General features: G+C 36.2%; 1 protein-coding gene across 4 annotated transcripts in view; it reads left to right on the top strand.

Moving 5' to 3' along the window:
• Positions 1 to 27,294, top strand: part of ryr3 (ryanodine receptor 3) — a 165,697-nt gene that overhangs the window by 49,581 nt on the left and 88,822 nt on the right. For all 4 annotated transcript variants that reach the window (XM_056445347.1, XM_056445346.1, XM_056445345.1 and 1 more), the window contains 22 exons: positions 227 to 348; positions 1,573 to 1,753; positions 1,864 to 1,999; positions 5,360 to 5,455; positions 5,741 to 5,859; positions 8,712 to 8,845; positions 10,012 to 10,253; positions 11,081 to 11,273; positions 12,025 to 12,241; positions 14,547 to 14,651; positions 17,380 to 17,483; positions 18,334 to 18,417; positions 18,511 to 18,670; positions 18,762 to 18,906; positions 19,176 to 19,381; positions 19,662 to 19,836; positions 19,923 to 20,131; positions 20,211 to 20,438; positions 22,040 to 22,200; positions 22,315 to 22,474; positions 25,805 to 25,891; positions 25,976 to 26,202. In XM_056445347.1, coding sequence (XP_056301322.1) covers positions 227 to 348; positions 1,573 to 1,753; positions 1,864 to 1,999; positions 5,360 to 5,455; positions 5,741 to 5,859; positions 8,712 to 8,845; positions 10,012 to 10,253; positions 11,081 to 11,273; positions 12,025 to 12,241; positions 14,547 to 14,651; positions 17,380 to 17,483; positions 18,334 to 18,417; positions 18,511 to 18,670; positions 18,762 to 18,906; positions 19,176 to 19,381; positions 19,662 to 19,836; positions 19,923 to 20,131; positions 20,211 to 20,438; positions 22,040 to 22,200; positions 22,315 to 22,474; positions 25,805 to 25,891; positions 25,976 to 26,202 — 3,491 coding nt within the window. The remainder of the gene's footprint in view (positions 1 to 226; positions 349 to 1,572; positions 1,754 to 1,863; positions 2,000 to 5,359; positions 5,456 to 5,740; positions 5,860 to 8,711; positions 8,846 to 10,011; positions 10,254 to 11,080; positions 11,274 to 12,024; positions 12,242 to 14,546; positions 14,652 to 17,379; positions 17,484 to 18,333; positions 18,418 to 18,510; positions 18,671 to 18,761; positions 18,907 to 19,175; positions 19,382 to 19,661; positions 19,837 to 19,922; positions 20,132 to 20,210; positions 20,439 to 22,039; positions 22,201 to 22,314; positions 22,475 to 25,804; positions 25,892 to 25,975; positions 26,203 to 27,294) is intronic.

Below are 27,294 nucleotides of genomic sequence, written 5' to 3'. Positions count from 1 at the left end.
CTTTAACTGTTAAAGATAAAAAGTCAAATTTTACTTATACTCTGAAATTCATAATTTATTTCAAAGCTTTTAACTCAAACTAATGTAGTTTGTGATGAAAAATGTAATGCTTTCAGTATACATTATGATGATATTTTTCATATACATCTCACGATACGGTTGAGGAATAGTTTCTACGTCAGCTGTTTGCAGTCAGTGTTATTGTACATGTTGACCATGTGTGCAGGCCTTCCTCTCTCCTGAGGGCCATATGGATGATGGGCTGATTCTGCAACTCTGCCAGCATGAGGAGTCCCGAGCGGCTCGCATCATTCGTAATACCACCCACCTCTTCACTCAGTTCATCAGGTACAGCAAACGCAATCTCACTGGATTCAAATTCATCCTAGTACAAAAGAAGCATTTTCAAGCAATAACACTCTATTTCTCTATATCAATGCTTGTGGATGATTTATTTCCGTATTTTCTGTTTTAGACTTTTTATTTTTATTTTTAGCCTCTAGAAAAGAAATTCAGATATGATAAGATTTTGACACATGCTGTAAGCGGCAGACTAATCACAACAGAATGGGCCATCTGACCACACATCTTACAAAACATAGCGTACTACTCGTGTAGGTGCTACATTTGAATTTAAACTTCATGACCATTTGAAAGTATGCTATATAGGATGACTGTGTCTCCCAGGTTGCGGCTGGAAGGGCATCTGCGTAAAACATATGCCGGAATAGTTGACGGTTCATTCCGTTGTGTCGAACCCTGATAAACAATAAACTAAAGAAAATGAATAAATGAATAGTATGACTGTAAGTAGTATGAATGGAATTTAGATGTACCACCTCCACCACACTGTCATTATCGCATGACCAACTCACATCAGTTGTGTTGCTTTACTCCCATTCATTTCTTGCGTGATCTTATGATAGCAAAGTGTCCATTGGATGCACATGAGCTTATATACTGTTTTTCTCATACTATATAGTAAGGAAATATGTGATTTTGTATACACAGCAGATCTTTAAACAAATCATTTCAGACACTGTGCTGAAAGAAGTGATGCTGCAATGCATATGATTAGAAAATCTAATAGTTTTTTGACCTTGTGAATATAAAAAGGTTCTTGGATGTCTCCTAAACTATATTAGGAACATTTACATTTTACATTTTTACAAAATCACTGCCTATGCTGCACAGGTATATCTGTTTTGAACAACCATTTGAATATTAGATCATGCTCCAAAATTCCTTCAATAAATATTTAAGAACCTAACTTTGATAAGAAATATGCATTGCTAAGAACTTAATTTGGAGAACTTTAAAGGTGATTTTCTTAGTATTTTGATTTGTTTGCACTCTCAGATTTCAGAATTGCCAATAGTTGTTTCTCAGCCAAATATTATCATGCCCTAACATCAATGGAATGCTTATTTATTTAGCTTTCAGATTTCCAGAAAATCTTTTGAGCTGTTTTTGCTGTGTTTCGCTGTGTTGTGGTCCAGAATCACATATGAGCACTATTGAAATAATTCAAAGTCAATGCTGATCGTATTAATAGTGTGTTCCTGTCCTCAGGGGTCTGGATAGTTTGAGTGGGGAAAAGGCTTCAGAGGTGACTTTGCCTGTGTCTGAAGTGCTGGAGACCCTGAACGACCTCATCGTGTACTTCCAGCAGCCGGACTCAGAGCTGGAGCATGAGGAGAAACAGAGGCAGCTTCGGTCTCTCATCAAGCGCCAAGATCTCTTCAAAGAAGAGGTTAAATACAACCCTCACATCCCGTTGATTGAAAATACATGCAAACGAAAAAGGCAGATACTTATTAATACTACGACTATTATTTAGTAATACTACTTCTATTATTGTAGGGAATGCTAACCCTGGTGTCTCACTGCATCGACCGGCTTAACGTGTACAACAGTGCTGCTGAGTTTGAGGAACTTGCTGGCGAGGAGGCAGGAGAGGCCTGGAAGGACATCCTTAACCTTCTCTATGAGCTTCTGGGTGAGAATTCAATCACATGTTCACAGCCTTCAGCTGTTTGCCAAGGGTGATGATGGAGAGACATGACAGTTATTAGAGGCAGTCAAACCGCAATTCTATTCTCTTTTATCACCCTGTTGTTGACTCTCAGCCTGATTTATGGAGGACAAAAGCACCGTTAGAAAAGGAGGACCTTGTACTTGATATTAAAAGCTTAGATTCAAGCTCAATTTCATTTTTTGCTAAACTTTTAGTTTTTTTCTGTATCTTGAAGATGTTTTACTTCTAGATATGTGATCTTAGACCACTAAACCAGTATTACTGTAAGTTGCACAGGTATAATTTTGGCAAATACATTCTATAGGTCAAAAATGATAGATTTTTCTTTTATGCCAAAAGTAATTTAAATATTAAGTAAAGATTCTGTTCCATTAGAGTATTTTGTACATTTCCTACTTACACAAATCAAAAATCTATGTTTAATTACTTATGTGCATTTTTAAGCATTTCATTTGGACAACCTTATTGGTGATTTTCTCTGGATTTAGATTTTTTTGAACCCTCAGATTCAGTGTCGGATTGGCCAAATATTGTCCTATCTTAACAAACCATTCATTAATAAAAAGCTTACCTGTTAAGCTTTCAAGTGTATGTAAGCTTTAATGTATTAATCTAAAAAATGGTCCAGAATCACATGTTGTACAGTACAGTTTTCTGCAGTTTTGGCGTTTGTTGTTGGCCAGCCCAAATAATAGCTTCACCCGTCTTCATCTAATAAAATGCCATGTGGATTTTTTGAATTACTGCAGATGTTAAGCTTCTGGGTAAAAATTCAATCACATTCACAGCCTTAAGCTGTTTGCCGAGGGTGATGATTTACCAACAAAAATGTATGATTTCTTGGGCTAATTAATTTAAATGAATTATTGAATTATGTAAATGATGTGTTTCCATCAAATTCCTGAGAAAGTGAAAATCATATAATCATATAATCTCTGTGTGTTTGTAACCATATGCTAACATCAGTCTTATTGATATGAGCTGCTGTCTGTGGTCTTTAATATGCAATGTTAGTAGAGATCTTGCCCCACAGAACTTTTCACTCCCATCTTTGCTTTTATGGCACTGTTCTCACATGCTCATTTGACCTGTAAATCTGGTTCTTAATGTCTTGTACAACCTCTGTAATCTCATTTAGTTGTTACAACTGCCTTTCCCATGACACATAAAAACTTGAAAAATATCACTAGTGGGGGGTTTTTAAAAGTATTTTATTGCTGTTGAAAAAATGAAAAATGTTGTGTTAACCACAGACATTTTTAAAAGGAAAGTTCACCCAAAAATATAACTTTACTTACTATTTACTCACCCTCAAGTAGTTCCAAACCTTTATAAGATTCTTTGGTAATACTTTAGTTAGTTTTTTTATTTATTACTCTCGGTAGTTTATTTATTTATTTATTTATTTGTTTATTTATTTATTTATTTCAGTTTCGTTTTGTTTTTAAGGTTTTAAAAAACACTAGTTTTAGTTAGGTCACAATTCACATTAACAAACCATTAATTATCTAACACTACTAGCTTACTTATAAACTACCAATTAGCTGTTTACTAATAGTTAGTAAGGTAGAAGTTGAGATTAGGTTTTGAGTAGGATTAGGGATGCAGAATATGACAATACTTTATAACTACTAATGTCCCATTAATATCTTAGTTAATAGCATGAATTGTGACGTAAACTATAGTGTTACAGATTCTATCTTTTGTTGCACACAAAAGAAGATACAGTGCACAGCAGAATTGAGTACACCCCATTCTGAAAATGATTAATTTTATCCATTTCTCAGTGACTATAGGCAATGTATTTTGGTGCATTTAAACAAAACAGATTTATTAAACTGATATATTTATTAAAATTATATTTTAGTGCACTTTTTTTTCTACTTCAATTGCCTTTTTCCTTTCTTTTCTTTGAATAATTTTTTTTTTTTTTATTCTTTTGTTTGTTTTCGTTATTCTTATTTTTGTTATCTTATGTTTGTATATCTTTGTGTATGTGTACGTATGTATAATATATATGGTATTTTACCTATTATTTATATACTTATTTAGTGTTTTAGTGTTGTCCTGATAATTTCTTGTTTGGTGAATTGTATCAGTGCATATAACTATATGTATCAATGTTATGTATATTTTATTGTCTAACCGAAGATACACCTAATAAAAAAAATAAAAATAATAATAATAATAATATTTTAGTCACCAAACATCTTTAGAACTTGAAAGATAATAAAATTAAATTCAAGCAAAATATTGAAAAAATTACTAAAAACTAAATTTTTTCATTTTTTTGCTTCTCTTGATTTTTCCTCTTTTTTAAATTCATATTTAATATTTTTTTATCAAATATAAATGCGGCTGTACTAGTTTTTGGACCGTTATCATAAGTTATTTTGTTAGATAAGCTCCAGATTTTGCTTCAGTACTGACTAATCTAATGTAAATGCACAAATATAAAATTGTATATCTTCCTATTAAAACTAATGAATATAAAAGATAGATTTGTGAGGGGTGTACTTATATATGCTATATATCATATTATATGCTATATATAATATTATATGTTTTGAATAAATCTGGAAACCTGTAACCATTGATTTCCAAAGTAGGAAAAACAAATACTATAGAAGTCAATGGTTGCTGGTTTCCAGTTTTCTTCAGAATATCCTTTGTGTTCTACAGAAGAAAGAAACTCAAACAGGTTTGAAGGAAGTGAAGAGAGAGTGAATAATGAACGAATTTTAATTTCTGGTTGTTTTCTGGTACAAGTTTTGGGATTATTTTGACTTTATATATACCAGTATCTTTAGAGATTAAAATTTATTTGAAATGTAAGCATCTCGCCTCGGTTCACCTTGACTTGCTCGCCATTTATCAGATCCCCCATCGAGGCTTGCTCTGAATTCTGCTGGCTCTGAGGTGACCCTGGAGAGAGGCCGTGCTGGGTCTGTCTGGAGAACAGAAGTGTGATACATTAGTCTGGTCACAACAGCCAGTTTTTAACGGCTCCATACGGATGCACTCGCTGCCTCAGGAAGCAGCTCTTTTCAGGCTGCCTGGTCTTCCAAACAGCCTAGACGATCTCTCCACAAAGTGCCTTTAGCTCACGGCTGAGTTTGATTGATTGCTCTGTGGGAAAAATAATCTTAATCTGTTTTAGTATTTTACTCACACTAGAGGTGCATTCATTTCACAATATGACTAGTTAAGGTGGGAGGCCTTGTGTGAAGGCTAGCGAAAGGGATTTGTGGGTGTTAGCCTGAAGGATGTAAGAAAAACACTGTAACATTGAGCTTATTGCCATTGATTTTTGTCCATTAGCCGCTTTGATCAAAGGCAACAGGACCAACTGCACACAGTTCTCTCGCAAGCTGGACTGGCTAGTCAGCAAACTTGAGCGATTGGAGTCCTCATCAGGTAAATACCGCCATATGTCAAACCGGACACATACATTAGCACTGATTATAGAGGTGTTGTACATTAAGCAGCCATAAATGAAGCAATTCACCATCAGCATCTGCACACATCAGTGATTTTAGCAGTGGCACCACGTCACGGTAGTATTGCACAGCATTCACAGCAGCAGCACACTGATCATTTTCATTATAAAATCAATAGTCATTTGTTTATACAACTCTCTGGTATCTGATTGTGTTCCTTGTGTTTACTGCAATGCAATATTAATAAAGCGCTTCTGTACAGGCATTTTAGAGGTACTTCACTGTATCCTAAATGAGAGTCCAGAATCTCTGAACATCATCCAGAAGGCTCACATCAAATCCATTATTTCTCTGCTGTACAAGCACGGACGCAACTACAAGGTCAGCATTTGCTGTTTCTATAAACACACACACAGGCACACACACATACAGTACAGATTGAAAATAAGTATAGAATATAAAGGGTGTTGCTGACCGTCCAAAGTGTTTAGATCTGAGCACTATAAATATTGTATGAAGAGCTGAAAATGCTTTTTTTTCCCAGTTCCATATTTAAGTCCTCAGATGTAAAATAAATCTGTATTTTTGGTATTATGAGGGTGAGACACAGTGGCAGCCAAATATTTGAGATGTTTTTTTCCTACCAAGGCTGCATTTACTTGATCAAAATTAGAGTACAAATGTGCAGACTTTAAAGAAATAACTTCTGTAAAAATAATATTGTTGTAAAATGTTATTTTAGGTTAATAAATTTGAAAGTTGTTTATTCATGCTGAATCTGACTATTATTCTTCAGAAATTACTCCAATATGTTTATTGGGTGCTCAAGAAACGTTTAGAATTAAAGAAAACATGGCATCCAATTTATGTTTATTCAGACTCACTAAAGGCTGATTTATACATCTGCATCAAGCGCACACGTATGCTCCGGCGCAGCCTACGCTCAGTCGCATAGCTCGCTGTGGCTGACCCCGATGCGCACCTCTCAAAAAATTTAACTACTCGTCGCAACGACGCGTAGCACAGGCTCTGTGATTGGTCGGCTTGGTAGCTGTGACCAGTGTGGGTGGGACCGAGAGCTGCGCGAACCTGTTGGAGCGAGTGTTTACAAGAGTCCCACGAAGGAGCTTCAGGTGGACAGTGATTATAGTTGTTGCACGTCCGCCAGTTCCCACCTCAGAATAAGCGAGTTTTAGCTACTTCTACATTAAAGTGCCCAGGAAATCAAAACTAACCATATGATTTTGTTAGCTCACATTGCTAGTTTTGTGGTGAACTACTCATCTGTGCATGTCATTAAGAAAAAAAATATTGCTTGCCGGTCTGATGTTTAATTAAAATGTGAAAATGCACTTCCTGTTTGTTTTAAGTTAAATTGTCAGATTACGTGATTTTGAGGTAATGGGCGTGGCTAACATACTTAACCACGCTTCTCCAACTGTCATTTTTGACAACAAATGGTGAGCAGGAGAAGTCTGTTAGGTTGTAATAACTCTTCTAAAACCCCTTTCCCGAACTTTCTGAATGAAATGCCAACTTTACTACATCCATTCAGCCTGCATTAGAAAACAAGCCATGCCCAGTTTACTCATTTAAAATTTCAATAGCAAAACAATAGCAATCGCAGCTTCCGGTTCATGTTGACTTTAAGGTAGCGTTCAGAAAAAACAAAACACCAGCGAAGAAACTCGACACAGAGACACAGTTTGGACACAGTTTGGACACAGTCCACAGACATGTACTATAAGTAAATTGGATAAACCGAATTGGCTGTAGTGTATGAGTGTGTGTGTGAATGCGAGAGTGTATGGGTGTTTCCCAGTACTGGGTTGTAGCTGTAAGGGCATACGCTGCGTAAAACATATGCTGGAATAATTGGCGGTTCATTCCACTTTGGCGACCCCTGATAAATAAGGGACTAAGCCAAAGGAAAATGTGTGAATAGTCAAAAATAGTCAACTTAACAAAACAAAATGTCAAACCACAAAAAGTCTGTAGAAAATTCAAAACGGCTAAATATTACTACAAAAGTTTTCAAATTAGAAATATATACTGTATATTATTTATGCCTGTGCTGTCAATGTTGATTTGTTTTACTGAAATTAGGTTTTCAGTGTTACAAGACTCTTCACAAATCCTTCTGATATGCTGATTTTGTGCATGGAGAATTTTGTTTATTGATATCAGTGTTGTAAACAGCTGTACTTTTAATTTTGGTTTTGATACATTATCAGAGTGTGAATTACTGGGGGGTTTGGGGGGGTTCTGACCCCTCTCGTTAACACTTGATCCATCCAACCCCAAACAAAGGACACAACAAAAATAATATTAAATATCTTTAAAAAAATGGATAATTAAAATGGTAGATAACTTAAATATACATTTGACCACCCCTATAATAACACACCATTGTGAATGCATGTTTGTGCCAAAAATATTAATTCAGTGGTTTGAAACCAGCAAATCTAGAGCACCAACAGACAGTGTAAGTGTTTACAAAACATGTTTCTTGTTAAACAGCTGAAGTTAAACAATAAAATAAATAAGTGCAGACTTTCATGGTCATCCATTAAAAAGTGCAGGAATGCAAATCGGTTATTTAATATCACAGTTTTGAGTACCACCCAATGTCCCTAAAACTGTAAAAACATTTTAACAAGTTTGATTAATAAATTAGATGCAATTGAATTAGATATATAAATGGGGTTCACTGAGGCACATTACCGAGCATACCGAAAAACTTGACCCCCACCCGATTGTCAATGTATACTTCCACTTCGCACCCTGTACATTATCATTATTCATTATTGTGTACTGCTGTAAATATCTTTATCTTTATCTGATTTTGATTATGTCAGTACATAATTAAAATATGAATGCCAAAAAAATAATAATGACCAAAAAATAAATAAAAAAATCTCCTTGACATGGTACATGAGTGTAACTGCAAATGAAAGGTCAGATATTTTAACAAGGGGCAGGTCTCTGTGGGTGTACACTCTTACTGCTTGACTTGAGAATTCCTCAGTCTTATAAAATGTGGGTCATGTAAACTCATAAAATACTTTCTAGGAGCTGCACAGCTTGTTACACTAGCAAACACTCTTAAGTATGCACTTGAGAATATGCAGGCACAAGACTGTACATTTGTGCACTGGGAAATGTGCAGTATAAAAATGTGTTTAAAGCAATAAAACCCGCATTGTTAAAATGCTTCCCATTTTCCCTTGCAGATTCTGGATGTTCTCTGTTCCCTGTGTGTCTGTAACGGTGTAGCTGTGAGAGCCAATCAGAATTTCATCTGTGACCACCTGCTTCCCAGGAGAGACCTGCTGCTCCAAACACGACTGGTCAATGATGTCCAAAGGTAGACAAAATAGGACTTTTTTTAAAATCATGTTTTGTTTTCCTCTAAACACAAGTGGCATTCAAAGGATTGAGGTTGGTAAGATTGCTTTTAAAAGATTTCTGCATACTCACCAAGACTACATTTATTTGTATTCATTGATTAAAATTCATTTAGTGCTTAAAAAGTATTTTTTAATGATTTTTTAATAATAAAAGTCCAAAAAATAGCACGTATCGAACAAAAAAATATTTTGAGTGTATCCTTCATGTATAAAACAAAGAAACAAAAGGATAATATAAATATTGTATTGTATTTACTGTATATCATAAATGTAAATGATGAATATAATAATATAAAAAAGACTTGTTGTGGACATCATTTAATTTTATTTTATTTTCATTCATTCATTTTCTTTTCGGCTTAGTCCCTTTATTAATCTGGGGTCGCCACAGCGAAATGAACCGCAAACCCCTCCCGCATATACTTTACACAGCGGATGCCCTTCCAGCTGCAACCCATCTCTGGGAAACATCCATACACACACATTCATACTTATACACTACGGATAATTTAGCCATCCCAATTCACCTATACCACATGTCCTTGGACTGTGGGGAAAACCGGAGCACCTAGACGAAACCAACGCAAACACAGGGCAAACATGCAAACGGCAACTAATCCAGCCAAGGCTCGAATCAGTGACCTTCTTGCTGTGAGGCGACAACACTACCTACTGCACCACCGTGTCGCCCTTTTATTTTATTTTATTTTATTTTATTTTATTTTATTTTATTTTATTTAAATGTTTTTAATTTAATTTAATTTTTATTTCAATTTAATTATATTTTATTTAAATATTGTTTTATTTTATTTTAATTTATTTATTATATTTATTTTAAATTTTTAAAATTTTATTTATTATTTTATTTTCATGTTTTTAGCATTAACTACTTTTACATTTCTTTATTTGCTAACAGAATTTGAAAAATATATATGCAGCTGTTTTCATCTTATGACTCTTCTTTCATGTTTGCAGTAGATATTTTTATCAGAAATACTTATTCAGAAACCAGTATTTTTCACTGAACCAATCATGATCAATACAAAAAACATAATCAAGTGTGTAATATTTTAAAATTACTGATGCATTTATATTATGCATTATTTTCTGTAATTATTCATAGTATGAGACCCAACATCTTCCTGGGCATGAGTGAGGGCTCTGCGCAGTATAGGAAATGGTACTTCGAGCTGATCATCGATCAAGTAGACCACTTTGTGACCAGCGAGCCCACTCACCTTCGTGTTGGCTGGGCCACCACTAAAGGCTATGCCCCGTATCCCGGCGGTGGAGAGGGCTGGGGAGGAAACGGTGTTGGAGATGATCTTTACTCCTATGGTTTCGATGGCCTTCATCTGTGGGCAGGTACATTTAAGGGAATATTTCACCCAAACATGATATTTCTGTCATCATTTACTCTCCCTTCACTTGTTCCAATCTTGTAAATGTTTCTTTTCTCTGTTGAATACAAAAGATGATGTTTTGGAGAATTTTGGTAGCCAAACAGTTAAAGGACCGCTCCACTTTTTTGAAAATAGACTAATTTTACCACTCCCCTAGAGTTAAACAGTTGAATTTCATTTTTTGAATCCATTCAGCCAATCCTCATGTCTGACTGGAGCACTTTTAGCATAGCTTAGCATAAATCATTGAATCAGATTAGGCCGTTAGCATCTTGCTCAAACATTTTTACATATTGATATAATATGATTATATGATTTTTTGATTGAGATGCTAATGGTCTAATCTGATTAAATGGGTTATGCTAATCTAAGCTAAAAGTGCTCTTGCCAGACCTGGAGATTGGCTGAATGGATTAAAAAATGATAAAACTCCACTGTTTAACTGTAGGTGAGTTCTAAAATGAGCCTATTTCCAAAATAAGTGGAGTTTTTCTTTAATGGTTTCCATTGACTTCCATAATATTTTAATTTCCCTACTATGGAAGTCATTGTTACCACTGGATACCCAGATTCTTTAAAAACATATTTTTTTGTGTGTTCGACAGAAGAAAGAAACTGAACTTGAGGGTATGTAAATGGTGAGTAAATTTTCATCTTGAGTGAACTGTTCCTTTAAGGCTGCTTTACCAGTGTCTTGTTTTGCATACTCTTTTATCAAACTCATTTTCTTCAAAGATTGTCTGAGTAGTAGTATTCATACAAATCTGCGATTCTCTCCACATCTGACAGGGCGAATCCCACGGGCCGTGGCCTCTATTAACCAGCACTTGCTGAATTCAGATGATGTTGTGAGCTGCTGTCTGGATCTCGGAGCTCCTAGCATGTCTTTCCGAATTAACGGTCAGCCCGTGCAAGGCATGTTTGAGGACTTCAATGTAGATGGCTTCTTCTTTCCCGTCGTCAGTTTCTCTGCTGGGGTCAAGTGAGTTTCTCCAATATAAAGTTCCCAAGACTTATGAGAGATATTGTGTTTAGATGGGATATGCTTACATTTATTGAAGTGTTGTCAAATGAAGTCAGTAGCAAATCAGGACTTTAAAAATAATTATTGAAGAGCATCAAATGTTTCACAGACATATTTCTTTAGTGTGTGTATGCAGTCAGAGGCATTTAAATGAGTCAGAATCAGCACCATAATGCAGAGTTTAATCATTGATAGCTCTGCATGCTCATTAATTGTGTTGCTTTTACCGAAACGCTTTAAAAAGAAGCGCTTTTTGCTTGAATATCTATTAAAATATCCAAGTAATACATAAAATAAAAGTTTTATTTTTAATGCTTCAAAGTACACATTGCAAAGTTAAAGAATGGTAAAGATTTTAGCTGAAACTGTGGTCCTCTGTGATTTCTATAATACAATTCAACAAATATACGCAGGCAAATCTAAATAATATTTGTGGGTCTTGACTATGTATATATGAAATCAGACTCTGCAAATGGTTTGAGTGTGCTTGTGAGTGTGTATAATAGTTTGACTTGTTTTAGTCATTATAACTTTCTGAAATCAGTTGTTGTGCTTTGACAAATGAGTCCTTTCTTCTTCTGCATAGCTCTATGTTCAGTTAACAGAGACAGGCTATAACTCACTTGACTTAACCAACTGCATAGACATTTCTGCATTAGGGATTATTCAGCTAATTGAACATGAGTTTGTTTCATTTTTCCCCCTCAAGGGTCCGTTTCCTGTTGGGTGGTCGGCATGGAGACTTTAAGTTCCTGCCTCCAGCAGGTTATGCACCATGTTATGAAGCCCTGCTTCCCAAAGAAAAGATGCGCGTGGAGCCTGTGAAGGAGTATAAAAGAGACCTGGAGGGAGTGAGAGATCTTCTGGGCACCACAGAGTTTCTATCCCAGGCCTCCTTCATCCCTGTTCCTGTCGACACCAGCCAGGTCAGATATGATCAGAAACACAATAATTCTCAATGCTTATAAACCCTTTTCAAGGTCCTGTCAAGTGTTTTGAAATATGCATTTTTATTTGATGTTTGACGTAATGTTAACTGAAACCAGTGTTGCCAGATATAGCAGATTTTTCCTGCTCAAAAGCTGTCCAAAACCCACCCAAACACACAAAATGATTTGATTAATATTTAAATAAATTGTAATTTATTTAAATAAAATTATCCTGGTTACTTTAACTGTCATAGTTTTTTTCTAATGATACAGCAACCAACACCAGCAGTCACAGAACCACAAAATAACCGGATCACATCGGAACACCCACAAAACAACGCTTCTATGTTTGTTCCTGCTGTCATTTGTGGAAAAAATGATTGATAAAAGTGTCATGATAAACCGCTGTGAATTTAACTACAGGTGCTGTGTGATGCACGTGCAAGCAAAGGGGAGTCAGATTTTTCTGTGGAGTCAGATTTTGATACAACTTTCCTTCCCCTCCTCTTGCAGCAGGGCCCATGCGGTTGCGCTATGCACTGGTCGCTACTAACTGAATGGAGTAGGAGCACACAGTTATTTTTTGTTAAAAAAGTTGCATATAAAATTTACGTTTCAAAACCGCCCAAATTTTGTCAATCCGCCCATGCCATTTTTTACCCGCACAATCAAACTTAAAGGGGAGGTCCAGAGTATATTTATATAAGGCTTGACTGTGTTTATAAGATGCAAAGCAATGTGTGCTCATGCTTCACTTGTAGAAAATCACATAATTTTTTCATATATCTTAGACTGATTATATATAGCTACTCAGCTAACATGAAAACGAGACCCACCCTCAACAGGCTCTGATTGGTCTGCTAACATAATGTGCTGTGATTCACGGATTGGCTCCACGCCACTCCTCTACAAGCGTGCACTTTTGCGCCGTGTAAACAGTCCAGTCAGAGGCTCAGAGCAGCGCTCTGTTAGCAGCGTTAGCTGCCTGAATCAAACAGAAATGAAGAGTACACAGTTCACACTTGCTCTCTAAAATTAAATCTGACAAGTGTCTTCCACATATATTCGGAATAAGCATGTATAAGTAATATAAAACATTCTCATATCTTTTGCGAGTTTGTTATTTAAGATGTATAATGCTCGGAAAGCAGCCGCATAGAGAGATATGCATAGAGAGACACTGTACGTGCTGCTGAAGATTGCGGCTGTTTACAGCGGTTTGATTGATAAATATGAATTTGTAGCTAAATTGTTAGCTGTGCCAAACAGCATTTCCTGTTATTTACATGCTTGTTTACGTCCTCGCTACAACATACCGTTAAAGCTAGAAACTGTGCTTGTAGTTGATCAATTTTAACAAATAAAAATACATACATGTTGTGGCTCACAATCCACAGCTTCGTCTGTTGGAGGAGTTTTAATCAAATCCAGCACTAAACCAGGAGAGATTCTGGAAGTTCTCCTTTGTCAAATGTCAAATTTGTTTGGAAGGCCAAATACAGAAACAGAACAAGCTCTGTGGAAATAGCAGTGTATGGATGGAATTTTAGCTTTCACTGCTTTAACATTACAGCACCTCTAGCCACGCCCCTCCGCTGCGCAGGGTGTGTAATGTAGCTGTGTGAACATAAACAGCATCTCTGAATGTAATACACTCAAAATTCAATACAAAGAGAGCCTTTTGCTTTTACAGAGTTACTGTAGCTTAGCAAAGCCTAAAGCGAGCGAATTTGGGTACCATAAAAAATACATACGGGCTAGTGAGATCACAAACGCTTCAGGTTACGCGCGAGGTGGGAGCTCCTCCTTCTTTAAAAACAGCCAATAGCATTTTGTTTTACCACCGCTCTGCCATTTAGAGTGGTTGAGCTCAAGTACATATCTTATATCTAGTTTATATCTTCTAAACGTGAATTTTGTCACTTTTTGGATACTGATACTAACATCTAAAAAACTTTATTTTAATTTCATGGGACCTAGCATTTTTACAGAAAAAATGACTAAACAATTGCTTCAAAGATTTTAGCTGAATTGGTGGTCCTTGGTGATTTTTATAATGCAAGTCAATGACTGCTGAACTTTGAGACTCTCCCAAAAAACATATAGAGACAAAACTGTATTGTGGCCCAATTGTGCAACTCTACAAAAAGACATCAAACATGGCAATAAACAATGCAGTATGAAATTGCATTTCTCCCCACCTCGTGGAGCTCTAATCTCTCTTCTGCGATTATTTCAATATTATTTTATTGACTCTGCTCAGATGTAAATTTGTTGTTCTTTTTTATGTCTTGTGATCCAGATTGTCCTGCCTCCACATCTTGAAAACGTGCGGGACAAGTTAGCTGAGAACATCCATGAGCTCTGGGGCATGAACAAAATCGAGCTTGGCTGGATGTACGGCAAGGTAGGAGATGCTAAACAGCATCGTTAGAATTTCATCAGAAACAAGATCATCTCTGTATGACTTAGGAGCAGATATCCAGATAATTTCTGCAGTGTGCCTTTAACTACCCAGAGGAGGATAATTGAAAATGTCAACCTGAATTGAGCGTGCTTGGCTATAGCATTAAATGAATATTTAAGCATCCCAAGAAGCGACACAGCAGATGGGCATGCAGATCTCATTTTCAGATAGTAATGGCAAAAGAAAAGTACTTAGATCTGCCTTCTGCTGTTCGCTGCAGGAAAGTAACTCCAGAAATTGCAGAGCACAGTGGAAAAAGCTTTGCAGTATCACTGTAGTTAAGACAATCTTAATGAGCAGCATGCTGTCCAGCGCCGTGGCGGAAAAAATGAATTATGGTTGAGCACTGACGTTACTCCAGAGGCCAGATCTTAGCATTCATTAAGAACAAATATTTCAAAGGCCCAGCTGCTCTCAGATTAATCAGATTTTAATCAGACTCTGCTGGCTCAAGGTAGCATTGTTGTGAGCGTGTGGGGTTACAGGACAAGAGCAGCTTGGCAAGCACAATGCCACTTTCATCTCACCACCATTATTCAATCCTAAATACTTTAGCATCTTCTCTCACATAACATCAGTCTAAAGAGATTTACGGGTCAGGGATTGGTATTAGTTTTGCAGTGTCTGACTTAAATCATATCACCTCTCTTGCTGATTCATTATTTCTCCCCTTAATTTAAAGTTGGTATGAAATCAAAATTTGCTCTTCTTATTTTTATACACAGTCAAGCACGAAATTATTCATACCCCTGGCAAATTCTGACTTAAAGAGGCCGAAGCTTTTTGACTGAAAATGACACAGGCTTCTCTCAGAAGATAATAAGACGATGTACAAGAGGCATCATTGTGGAAAAAAATATTTCTTTAAGTAACTTTAAGTCCGAATTTGCCTGGGGTATGAATAATTTTGGCTTGACTATATATAGTAGTGCTTGTTATAAACAATGTACAGTTGAAGTCAGAATTATAACCCCCCTGTTTATTTTTCCCCCAATTTCTGTTTAGCGGAGAGCAGATTTTTTCTACACATTTCTAAACATAATAGTTTTAATTACTCATTTCTAATAACTGACTTATTTTATCTTTGCTATGATGACAGTAAATAATATTTGACCAGATATATACAACTTAACGTGACATTTAAAGGCTTAACTAGGTTAATTACGTTAATTAGGCAGGTTAGGGTAATTAGTCAAGTTATTGTATAACGATGGTTTGTTCTGTAGACTATCGAAAAAATATATAGCTTAAAGGGGCTAATAATTTTGACCTTTAAATGGTTCATGAAATATTAAAAACTGCTTTTATTCTAGGCGAAATAAAACAAATAAGACTTTCTCCAGAAGAAAAAAATATTTTCAGACATAAAATGGTTCAAACAAGTATGATATGTAAAATTTAGCTTCTCATTCTCATCCTCATTGGGCATCTGAAAACATTCTGCGATGATAATGATTCCCTTGGACAGTGGATCCAGAGTGTAAACTGGCATTCAAGTAATTTCTGATAACAACACCCATCTTCCAACAATCCAGTCAGTTTCCAAAGGAGAAAATCATGCCTACATTTATTTCTTATTTTAGAAACCATTACAGTTTGTAATGTACATCACAATAGACCATTTCAATATGGAAGTATCATTGACCCTTGTCGTCAGATTTTATTCAATATTTTACAACAAGAGGTGATTCATTCATAACTAATGTTATGTCATAACACATACAGTAGCTGTCATAACATTTATTTTTAAATTTTTAGATACACAGAAGCCATGGAAATTAAAAATTTGAGACAGGAAATACGTTAGGACTATTGTTATTGTTTACATCCCTCAAAATGGTCGTCACACGTTATTTTGATGGTCCATTTGTTGAATTTATGTTACATTGCATCTACTTGACAACTAATTCTCATTAGATTATAAGTGCACTGTTAGGTTGGGGTTGGGGTTAGTGTAAGTTGATATGTACTTGCAAAGTTTCTTATAGTCAGTTAAATGTCTGTTGAAGGAGCAGTATCAACAGATATTAAGCAGACAGTAATACTCAAATGGAACATCAAAATAAAGTGTTACCAAATGGTCTGCAAGGGGAAAAACGCACAGTCCAACTTTAAGGGGGCTTCATGTAGAAACACTTCTTATTAGCGACAATTGTGGTTGTTAAACCAACTGCAGCCTGCTATTTATTGCTTATGCTTGCACTCATGCGCATGAAACATACACGAGGCTAAACACGATTTAGTGCCAATCATTTAATTTAGAAATTACCTTTACATTGATGTAGTAATCTACAGACATCTAGACCAGATGCCATCAACTTTGCTCAGAGTGACATTTAAATGAATTTGTAAAGATGTGCTGCAGTCTTTCTTTAAAGTCGGCATGAAATCAAAATGGTTATTTTTTAATGTATACAGTCATGTTTGTTATAAACTATTTATTTGTGCTCTTCAATCCTCAAAAATTAGTTGCCTTCATAATCTTTAATCAAATACCATAACCTTCCCTCCCCCTCGAAACGACTTTCCTTCACTTCTGGTCACATGATGGAATGCCTTTAGGGCGGGGCTATCAGGGTTTCATTACAGGCTGAAAATTCATATTCCTTTATATAGCCAATAAAATATCATATGATTAATCAGTATAAATGAATTGATTTTTTTTCAGGTCCGAGATGACAACAAGAGGCAGCACCCTTGTCTTGTTGACTTCTCTAAACTGCCAGAAACAGAAAAAAATTATAACCTGCAAATGTCAACTGAAACTTTAAAGTGAGTATTACCAGTAGGGCTGTGCGATTTGGGGAAAATATCTGAGTGCAATTTTTTTTGACGGATATTGCGGTTTCGACTTGATTCACGAATAAATTTTGTAGTCAAGCTTCAGCTCAATAATCTGAATCGTAGCTTCTTACTGCTAAAATGCAGTGATTGTTAGTTAAAAAAGGAACTGAAAAGATATTAACTTACTTAAACATTTATTAAATATTCAGAAATGAAACGCTCATTTTTTCTCTAGAGCAAGCAGTAAACTCAAATAAAATAACCTTAACTTTCTGTAAACAAGATAAATTCAAATTAGGGAGATTGTGTAGCTTATTATAAAAACAAAACATATAAAAATAATTATATAAATACAGAACACTCAGCAAACTAACATGGCTGAAACAACTCTGTAATTGTACTTTGCTGTTGCTTGCTTTCGGCAGGGGAAATTAAATAATACATATAAATTTCATATCGCAGCCCCTTGCAATTAGTTAATTGCAGCGTTTCAAATTGCGATTGCGATTCGATTTTGATTAATCGCAGAGCCCTGATTACCAGTATCCTGCTTTATATAGAATTGCAAATGTAAAAGTCTGTAGTTTAGACAGAATTATTAAAATGTTTATGGTAATTAAATTATATTTTAGATAGGCTTAGGCTGCAAATTCATATATTAGTCTTTTGAGTGGATCAAAATATTTAGATAAAAACGCAGTAACCAACTTAATGAGGCGTTGAACAGAATAATTTAATTTGATAAAACTGGTGATGCATGGCTTGTCTTTAACATAAAGTATGGCAATATTCTTTTGCTGATCATTTCTTCAATTTTTTGAAACTCGCTCTGTTCCAGGACCCTGCTTGCTTTGGGCTGCCATGTTGCACAGGTCAATATAAATGCTGAGGACGATCTGAAAAAGATGAAACTTCCAAAAAAGTAAAACCAACACACATATTAAACACAAAACATATCGTTTATATGACAACTAGATGTGTTAAGGAAATTCTTTTTGTATTTTTTGTTACACAGCTATATGATGGCAAATGGTTATAAACCAACTCCACTGGACCTTTCTGACATGAAACTGAATCCTGGTCAAGAGGTTCTAGTTGATAAATTGGCTGAAAATGCTCATAATGTTTGGGCTAAAGATCGCATAAAGCAAGGATGGACCTATGGTATTCAGCAGGTAACCATGTGCTGTTCATTATTCATTAAATATGGATTTTTTTTTATCAATAAAACTGTTTACAATTGTCTCTATTTCATTTTATTCAAAGGATTTGAAAAACCGACGTAATCCGCGCTTAGTGCCATATGCTTTATTAGATGAACGAACAAAGAAATCGAATAGAGACAGTCTTCGGGAGGCCATCCGTACTTTGGTTGGATATGGATATTTCATAGACCCACCTGATCAAGAGAGTGAGTTTTATCTTGTGTGTGTGTGCATATACAGTTAAAGTCAGAAATATTAGCTGAATTATTAGCCTCGCTGGATATTTTTTCCCAATTTCTGTTTAACCGAATGAAGATTTGCCATTAAACTTGAATTTTTGACTTCAATTATATATATATAAATATATATATATATATATATTTCAATATGTTGTTTGTATAGAATTATTTATATCTGTTTTGGAATTGGATACATTTTAATTGGTCAAAGATTGACAATAATCTTTCATCTTCAGCTGCTCACCAGGTAGAAAAGGAGGGCATTGAATCTATCCGTCTCTTCCGTGTGGAGAAGACGTACGCTGTGAAGACAGGAAAGTGGTATTTTGAGTTTGAGGCGATCACTGGAGGGGACATGCGGGTGGGCTGGGCACGGCCCGGATGCAGACCTGATATCGAACTAGGAATGGATGACCAGTCATTCGTCTTTGATGGCCATAGGGTGATTATCTGATGCTCCCTCATTGATCTGCTATTTGTTTCATTTTGTTGCATCATGACACAGTACAAGATAATCAAGACATACAGTTGGACCTCATCGTAAATGTATTCAATGCATTTTAAATGTCTCTGCATAGCATCTTCTGTTTGATGGCAATGCATGTTTGTTAAAAATGCAAAGAAAAAGCAATAATTTGACCCGAACTTTGTGTTTTTGACTATAAAGGATCAATAAAGGATAATACAATTGTTTATTGTTCTAATCCAAAAACTTCTCCTAGGGCCGCCGGGTGCATATGGGAAGTCATTTCTTTGCGAGGTCATGGAATAAAGGAGATGTGGTGGGCTGCTTGATCAATATGGAGGACAAATCCATGATATTCACCCTGAATGGAGAGATCTTGATCACCAACAAGGGCTCTGAGCTCTGCTTTGCTGACTTTGAAACTGAAGATGGTAAATAAATAGACAATAATCTTTGTATCTCTATCAACTAAATGGTCTCTTGAGCTTGAAAAACATTGACCATTGTCTCCTCTTAGGGTTCATCCCAGTGTGCAGCCTGGGTCTTTCCCAAATTGGGCGCATGAACCTGGGAAAAGACGCAAGTACTTTTAAGTACTACACAATGTGTGGCCTTCAAGAGGGATTTGAACCTTTTGCTGTCAACATGAATCGCGAGGTCACTATGTGGTTTAGCAAACGTCTGCCAACATTTGTGAATGTGCCAGAAGATCATCCCCATATTGAGGTACATTTGGTTACCTTTTAGGACATTTTGGGAAAATCTTAGACCTGCATTGTTTAATGTGGCATCTCTTTGAATTTAGGTTACTAGAATAGATGGGACCGTGGACACGCCTCCTTGTCTAAAGGTGACACACAAGACATTTGGCACACAGACAAGCAATGACGACATGATCTGTTGTCGTTTAAGCATGCCTGTTGAGTGTCACGCTGGCCCTCGGAAGATCACTGATATCAACGAGGTGATTGCTGAAGACCAAAGAGCTAAAAAAGACGATGGAGGCAAGGTTGATTATGGCAGCATTACAAAGGTAAAAACAAGAGAGATAATACTTAATTTGTCAGACTCAAGATAGATAATCCTGGGTCATTCTAAGACCCTTGAAATCCTTTTGAAGGGATAATTCACCCAAAAATGTAAAATTTCTTTCTTCTGTTAAACACAAAACAAAATATTCTGAAGAATGGTGGAAACCAGCAGCTATCGACATCCATAGTAGGAACAAAAATGCTATTGAAGTCAATGGCTGCTGCTTTCCAACACTCTTCAGAATATTGTTCTTTGTGTTAAACAGAAGAAAGAAACTCAAACAGGTTTTGGTCAAGTGAAAGATGACTAAACATTGACAGAATATTCTATAACTATACATTTACTACTGCTCATAATTTACCCAGGGTTGACAATTAATCCATATTATTCTTAAAATTATGTTTTACACTACGCATTCCTAAAAAACAGGTTAATGTTCTTTATTTTTCTGTTTGCTGATTGGCTGAATGAAGCATGCATTGTGCAACCTCATATTATTTATTCTTGACTCAATAAAATAATAGTCTTTTCTATACTCCAGCTGACACATTGCCAGTTACTATTTCCTCAAAGTCCTAGTTACCATTTTCTCCTGAAACCTGGAATTATTGTATATACACAGTGTTTTCTTGAATGCGTGAGTTTGCTGATTGGGCGATGGTTGCTAATCATCCAGCCATAACTTTCTAAAGGCCAATTTAAACTGCACTGCATAGATGCCACTTCATCAGATCAGTGTGTCAGTCTTTTGGCACCTAGTTTTCAAAATCAGCAGTGTTGGGTTGTAGAAAGTCTGAAAAATGGCCTCCTGTAATCGATTGTCCAAAATTGAGGACATCTTTCTGGATGGTGTGAATTTGCCATAATGACGTATTTACGTTCTATTGTAAATGTCTTCACGCTTATCAAGCTGTAATTATGAGTTTGTCACAGTCACATTCTTTGCCTTAAAAAATGTATCTCCCACTTTTACTGTATACTGTATATTTATAACAGTATAAGCAGCTTACTGATGATTGGGGGATTTCCGTCAAATCCATTGATTGTTTTTCTGTGTATTAAGCATGCAATTATACATCAAATGGTTATTTACATATGCTAATATGCAAAACTTGAAGGAAAAGACAAAGTAAAGTAGCTTTTGTGTTAAAAAGATACCATTAACTATAGCAGCCAGTTTCCCCTTAGCAATGTTTATAGTTTATGGCCTATCCAATCAAATATATCTCTTTTTTTCAATAATTAGTTTTTCTGTTCATGTCAGATTTTTGACTAGGTAACTATGGTGGGTGAGACACAGTACATTTAGTAATATTAGTAATTAGCACATAAGGCCAGCACTGTTTTACACTGAACATGTTTGGGGTAAGAATGCTAAATAGACCTTCATAACCTGGGGTAAAAATAAAACTACTAAATCTGCTTGGAAGTTACAAGTGTGAAATGTTCCTTTACGTAGGGTTAATGGCATGAATTGGAATAACAATAAACTGGAGTGTGGACGCCCTGTATTTAAAGACTGAGTATCTAACTCTGAACAATGCCAGCCAATGTCTATTTTATTATTGTGCTCATTTAATGTTTGATGTACCGTTGCTTTAGTACTTCTACTCTGTGAAAGTATTTGCTGGACAAGATCCATCATCGGTCTGGCTGGGCTGGGTAACACCAGACTACCACTACTACAGCAAACACTTCAGCCTCGACACAGTTCGCACTGTCACTGTAACTCTGGGAGATGAGCGGGGACGTGTTCATGAAAGGTCAGTAAAAAAAACATAGTGTTTTTGTGTGTTGTGTTTTCACACAGTCACTTCGCACAGTCGCAGACACTTGAATTATTCCACTGTCCTTTTTTGTCATCTCTCTTAATTCAGTGTGAGGAGGAGTAACTGCTATATGGTCTGTGCTGGTGACGTTGCCAGCAGCTCAACAAGCCGTAGTAATGCTGATCTAGAGATTGGCTGCTCCATAGATCTGGCCTCAGGCCTGGTCTCATTCACTGCCAATGGTAGAGAGCTACCTACTGCATACCAGGTAATCACAACTTTATTCCTTTAACAAAATATGACACAGGTACAATGCTGGGCTTTGTCATATCATAATGAAGAATTAACTACAAGAGTAAATAATTCAGTTTATCTTTTCATTTTTACTTAAAAGGTAATAAATGATCTACATTAAATGCAATACTGTTAAAAACTCAATTCAATTCACCTTTATTTGTAAAGCGCTTTTACAATGTAGATTGTGTCGAAGCAGCTTCACGTAGAAGATCATAGTAAATTGGAACAGTGTAGTTCAGTTTTCAGTGTTTAAGTTCAGTTCAGTTTAGCTCAGTTCAGTGTGGTTTAATAATCACTACTGAGAGTCCAAACACTGAAGAGCAAATCCAACGATGCGCAGCTCTACAGATCCCGAACCATGCAAGCCGGTGGCGACAGCTGCGAAGAGAAAACCTCATCAATTGGCAAAAGTGAAGAATTAAAAAACCTCGAGAGAAACCAGGCTCAGTTGGGCCCGACCATGGCCAAACATCTTGTGCAGAGCTACAGTCTAGGCGCCGGAGGCTGGATAACTACTGTAGTGCTTACAAAAGTTAGAGATAGATTAAATTTATCGACTTAAATGTATTTAAATGTCTGTAAAGTATGAAAATTTCTGGTAAAGTGGCAAAAAACTGTGTATTTCGGTAGCATAAAATATTAAAAAAATGTTATTTAATGGGCAAATATCATAAAACAACCATAGACTACCCTTGAACAGTAATGTTGTATTAACCAAAATGTTGTCAATAAGTATGATAAGTACATTGTGTACCACATGTGTGTGGACAAATTGTTTGTGGGCTGTGGCACAGTGGGTAGCACAATCACCTCTCAGCAAAAATCTTGCTGGTTTGAGTCCTGGCTGGATCAGTTGGCATTTCTGTGTGGAGTTTGCATGTTCTCCCCGTGTTCGCGGGTGCTCCGGTTTCCCCCACAGTCTAAAGAGGTCTATAGGTCAATTGAATAAGCTAAATTGGCCATAGTGTATGTGTGTGAAAGAGTGTGTATGGGTGTTTCCCAGTGTTGGGTTGCGGCTGAAAGGGCATCCGCTGTGTAAAACATATGCTGCATGAATTGGCGGTTAATTCCACTGTGGCGACCCCAGATTAATAAAGAGACTAAGCCGAAAAGAAAATGAATGAATGAAATAGTTTGTGTATTTTTTGATTGTTTTGTAATTATTTTCTGTTAATATCAGTTTTGCCAGTAGACTACCATTCATAACTACTCTCCTGTGGCATTATGGGATAGTAAAATGTCCACTGGATGTGCAGAATCTCAATGACCAGTAGGATCATGAATGCTTTTGGTGCCTTTGTAAAATACTGTGATTCAAAACACAACTACTGTTTTTTAACACTATTTTTTGGCCTTGCACTGTACAGTAGTTTGCATATGTGATGTGATGCAATGCGGTCCAGTGTGCAATTACTTGCTCCCGTTTTAGTAAATGTGTATCTAAATTTATAAATAGAATTTATATATATAGCAATTCAACATTAATGAATCTCTGCAATAAATATGGTCTTAGTTCGCGTAAGGCTCTGATTTTTAAATTAGACTCGCAATAGCAAATATTTAAAGACAGTATCATGTTTAAGCAGACTAGATTTACATTAATCTTAAATAGTGAGCAACACTGTAAAGAATGGTTTTTAACTACAGCGGTTCGAACTGTAGTTTTGCCGAATGACTAAAAAGTTTTCAGTATGATGGTGAAAAACTGTACATTTTTAGTCAAACCATCCTTCTGCAATCTTATACCAAACACAGAAATAAGGACAGTTATAATAGCTAAAGCAATATGGAGCAATTAAGGCCCAATCCCAGTTCTACTTTTGTACCGCTAGACTTTTCAGACAGGGTATTCGAGTGTCATCGAGTGTCAGAATGTTGTGGGACTGCTATTCAGGAGTTATGATTATGGATTATAGATAGCAAAATTTAGCGTTTTTTATTTTAGCAGGTTTTTTTTAAAGCATGACGGTAAAACACAAACGAGGTTATGAATATATTAAAACAAATGCTTGTTTGCTGTAAAAATTCGCAATAATGACAAAAAAATACTAATTTGTGGATCTCCTTACTTCCGGGTGCAGCTATACTGCCATTGTGGCTGGTGTATTCTGTGAAATTTTCTTACTCCTTGGTTTCGAGTGTGGTCCTAAAAAATCTCTGTTCAAAGGGGTATCTACCCCTTCCCCTTAGCCCTACGCCTTCAAGCTAAAGAGAATTGGGACACCCCTACCCCCTTCACGTGAACAGGCAAAACGACGGGTAGGGGTAAGGGAAAGGGCTAAGGGGCAGAATTGGGTTGGGCCTTTACATATTAACATTCTGTCACTCGATGACACTCGAATACCCTGTCAGTAATGTCTAGTGGCTGGGAATGAGCTTTTGACAGTGTCTGCTATAATGTTAATGTTGTTTTTGGTGTTTACATAGATGAATATGGCCACTGTGTTAATGCACAGTATAATTACGATCTTATGGTCACATTAGACCGTTATGATAACATGATATATATGTCTTCAGTGACTTCCTGAAGATAAATACCAAAAAATAATGCAACTGGAATAACTACAGCTGTCGTGATTGTCTGATCTCATATGAAGCAAGAGATCATGATGACATATGATGATGTGTGCAGGTGATGTAGTGCTGTCCTATTTCTTAGGGGTACATTTTGAAGCCCTTCCCCTTTACACTTTGTTTTATGGGCCAAGAGGAAGGGGAAGGGTACAAAAATAGAATTGGGATTGGGCCTAAGTGTTGATGTTAAACCAAAAGTTATTCACAAATACTTGAAAATGAAATGATTTAATGACAATAATTCTCTGTGGTTAAAATTGAATTAGTTTTAAATAACTACTTAAAATGATAAAATATGAAATTATAAAAACATATGATATTAATTGTACTCAGCCTAAATGTAAAATAAAGTTACCCCTGAGAGAGGGAGAGACAGGGGGAGGGAGAGAGAGAGAGTGGGAAAGAGACAGAGCAGGAAAAGTGCAGAACAGGAAAAGAGACAGAGCAAAGTTTACCGTATCTTTCTTGACCATATGACCAAAGCCTAAATACTGAGACATACAAACAGACCAATCAACATTTGACCACATCGGAAAACCCCCAAAGTTCATATATTAATTAGGCCCTGATCTAATCAGTATCTGCCTTTGGAATCTGTATGGACCTTCTTGGTGAAAAAGACATGTTTTGCCATATAAACAAATGCAGATGATACAACACCATCGTCTCCAATAGAGAAACTGCTAATCAGAATGTGCCTCATAAGCTTTCTTCTCCCTTCTTTTAGGTTGAGCCTAACACTAAGCTCTTCCCTGCTGTGTTTGTTCGACCCACAAGCCCAAACCTCTTCCAAATTGAGTTTCCGAAAATCCCAGTAGGTCTACACTATTATTAATCCACTCACATGCGTTTCCCACATTACAATTCACTGACTTGATCTGCATGGACTTCCACACAGGATGCAATGCCCCTGTCCTCAGCCATCTTTAAGAGTTTACTGAAAAACCCAGAGCCACAGTGTCCTCCCCGACTGGACGTGCAGACCATCGTGTCGGTGCTGTGGAGCCGAATGCCCAACACGTTTCTGACCGTGGAGACGGCCCGTGTGAGTGAGAGGCACGGCTGGGTGGTGCAGTGTCTGGAGCCCCTGCAGATGATGGCTGTGCACATCCCAGAGGAGAACAGGTGACACATTGCTCATGCACTCGCTTTTACACATGCGATGACTGGCAACTCAGTGGTCATGGGAATGTGACCTTTCGTTGAAATAAAACCCCTTAAGTGCTCATTTGGCTCCTTCCTCAAATGCCAACTGGCTAGAATCAAGATCTTAAGGTTGGCGTTAAAAAATTGAAGTTGTCACAGTGTTTTCCTCCCTATTGTGATGCATATTATCTTGAATAAGAACAAGAGATGATTTTGTCAATAGAGATTTGATTGACTTGTTGAGATTTGTTTGTATCACCCTGTTATTTCAAGTGGAAGTGAAGAGTATTAGGGCATATCTATTTTTAATAAAATCAACATTTATGGGTAGATCATTTATAATTGAAAGAATGTCATCAAAAATAATGTCAGTTTTGATTTCAAGTTGACTTTTTTGACTTCAAAACCGAATAAATCTGCCTTTGTAGGGCACTTCAAAATGGAAGTAATCTTGGCCGTCATATTGAAGGGTTGTTTCAAATCGTAGTGCTCAAAACTGGCCACTTCAAATAGGGCTTTGTGTTAAAGGATTTCAAAGGGATGGCTCCCATGGGGTTGTTTTGTGATGTAGACTATGCAAGTGTTTTTGTTGGTCTCCAAACAGCCCTTTTTAGTGGGAAGGCAAAAAATGACAATCAATTGAGTGAAGCTTGTTTAAGTAGTATGAACTTCATTGAAACTCATAAGTAGGGCCAGACAGAATCTGCGGACATATTTTTTTGGTATTTCTGCCCAGAATTTCATGAAAAAATCTGCAGAATTATGTGGAATGATTTTGGGAGTATCATAACTATACATTTTATATATGAATAAAAAAAATAACACCCTTTTAACTTTTATATAATGTTTACAATGAAAATCCAATTAGATCCACTTATTTGGCAAACAAATAATCTTTCATATAATATATCTACTACAAGACAGAAAATATTATTTTACAAAAACTGTATTTTAAATTAATCATATGAACACTTTCATATCAGTCAATAATATTATTGAAATTAATTTAAAAACTGAATAAATGTAAATTTACACACATTTATGCAAGTAAATAAATAGACTCAATGATGG

This window comes from Danio aesculapii, chromosome 20, assembly GCF_903798145.1.
Source record: "Danio aesculapii chromosome 20, fDanAes4.1, whole genome shotgun sequence".
Taxonomy (NCBI): domain Eukaryota; kingdom Metazoa; phylum Chordata; class Actinopteri; order Cypriniformes; family Danionidae; genus Danio; species Danio aesculapii.
This window is presented reverse-complemented; position numbering and strand designations above follow the sequence as displayed.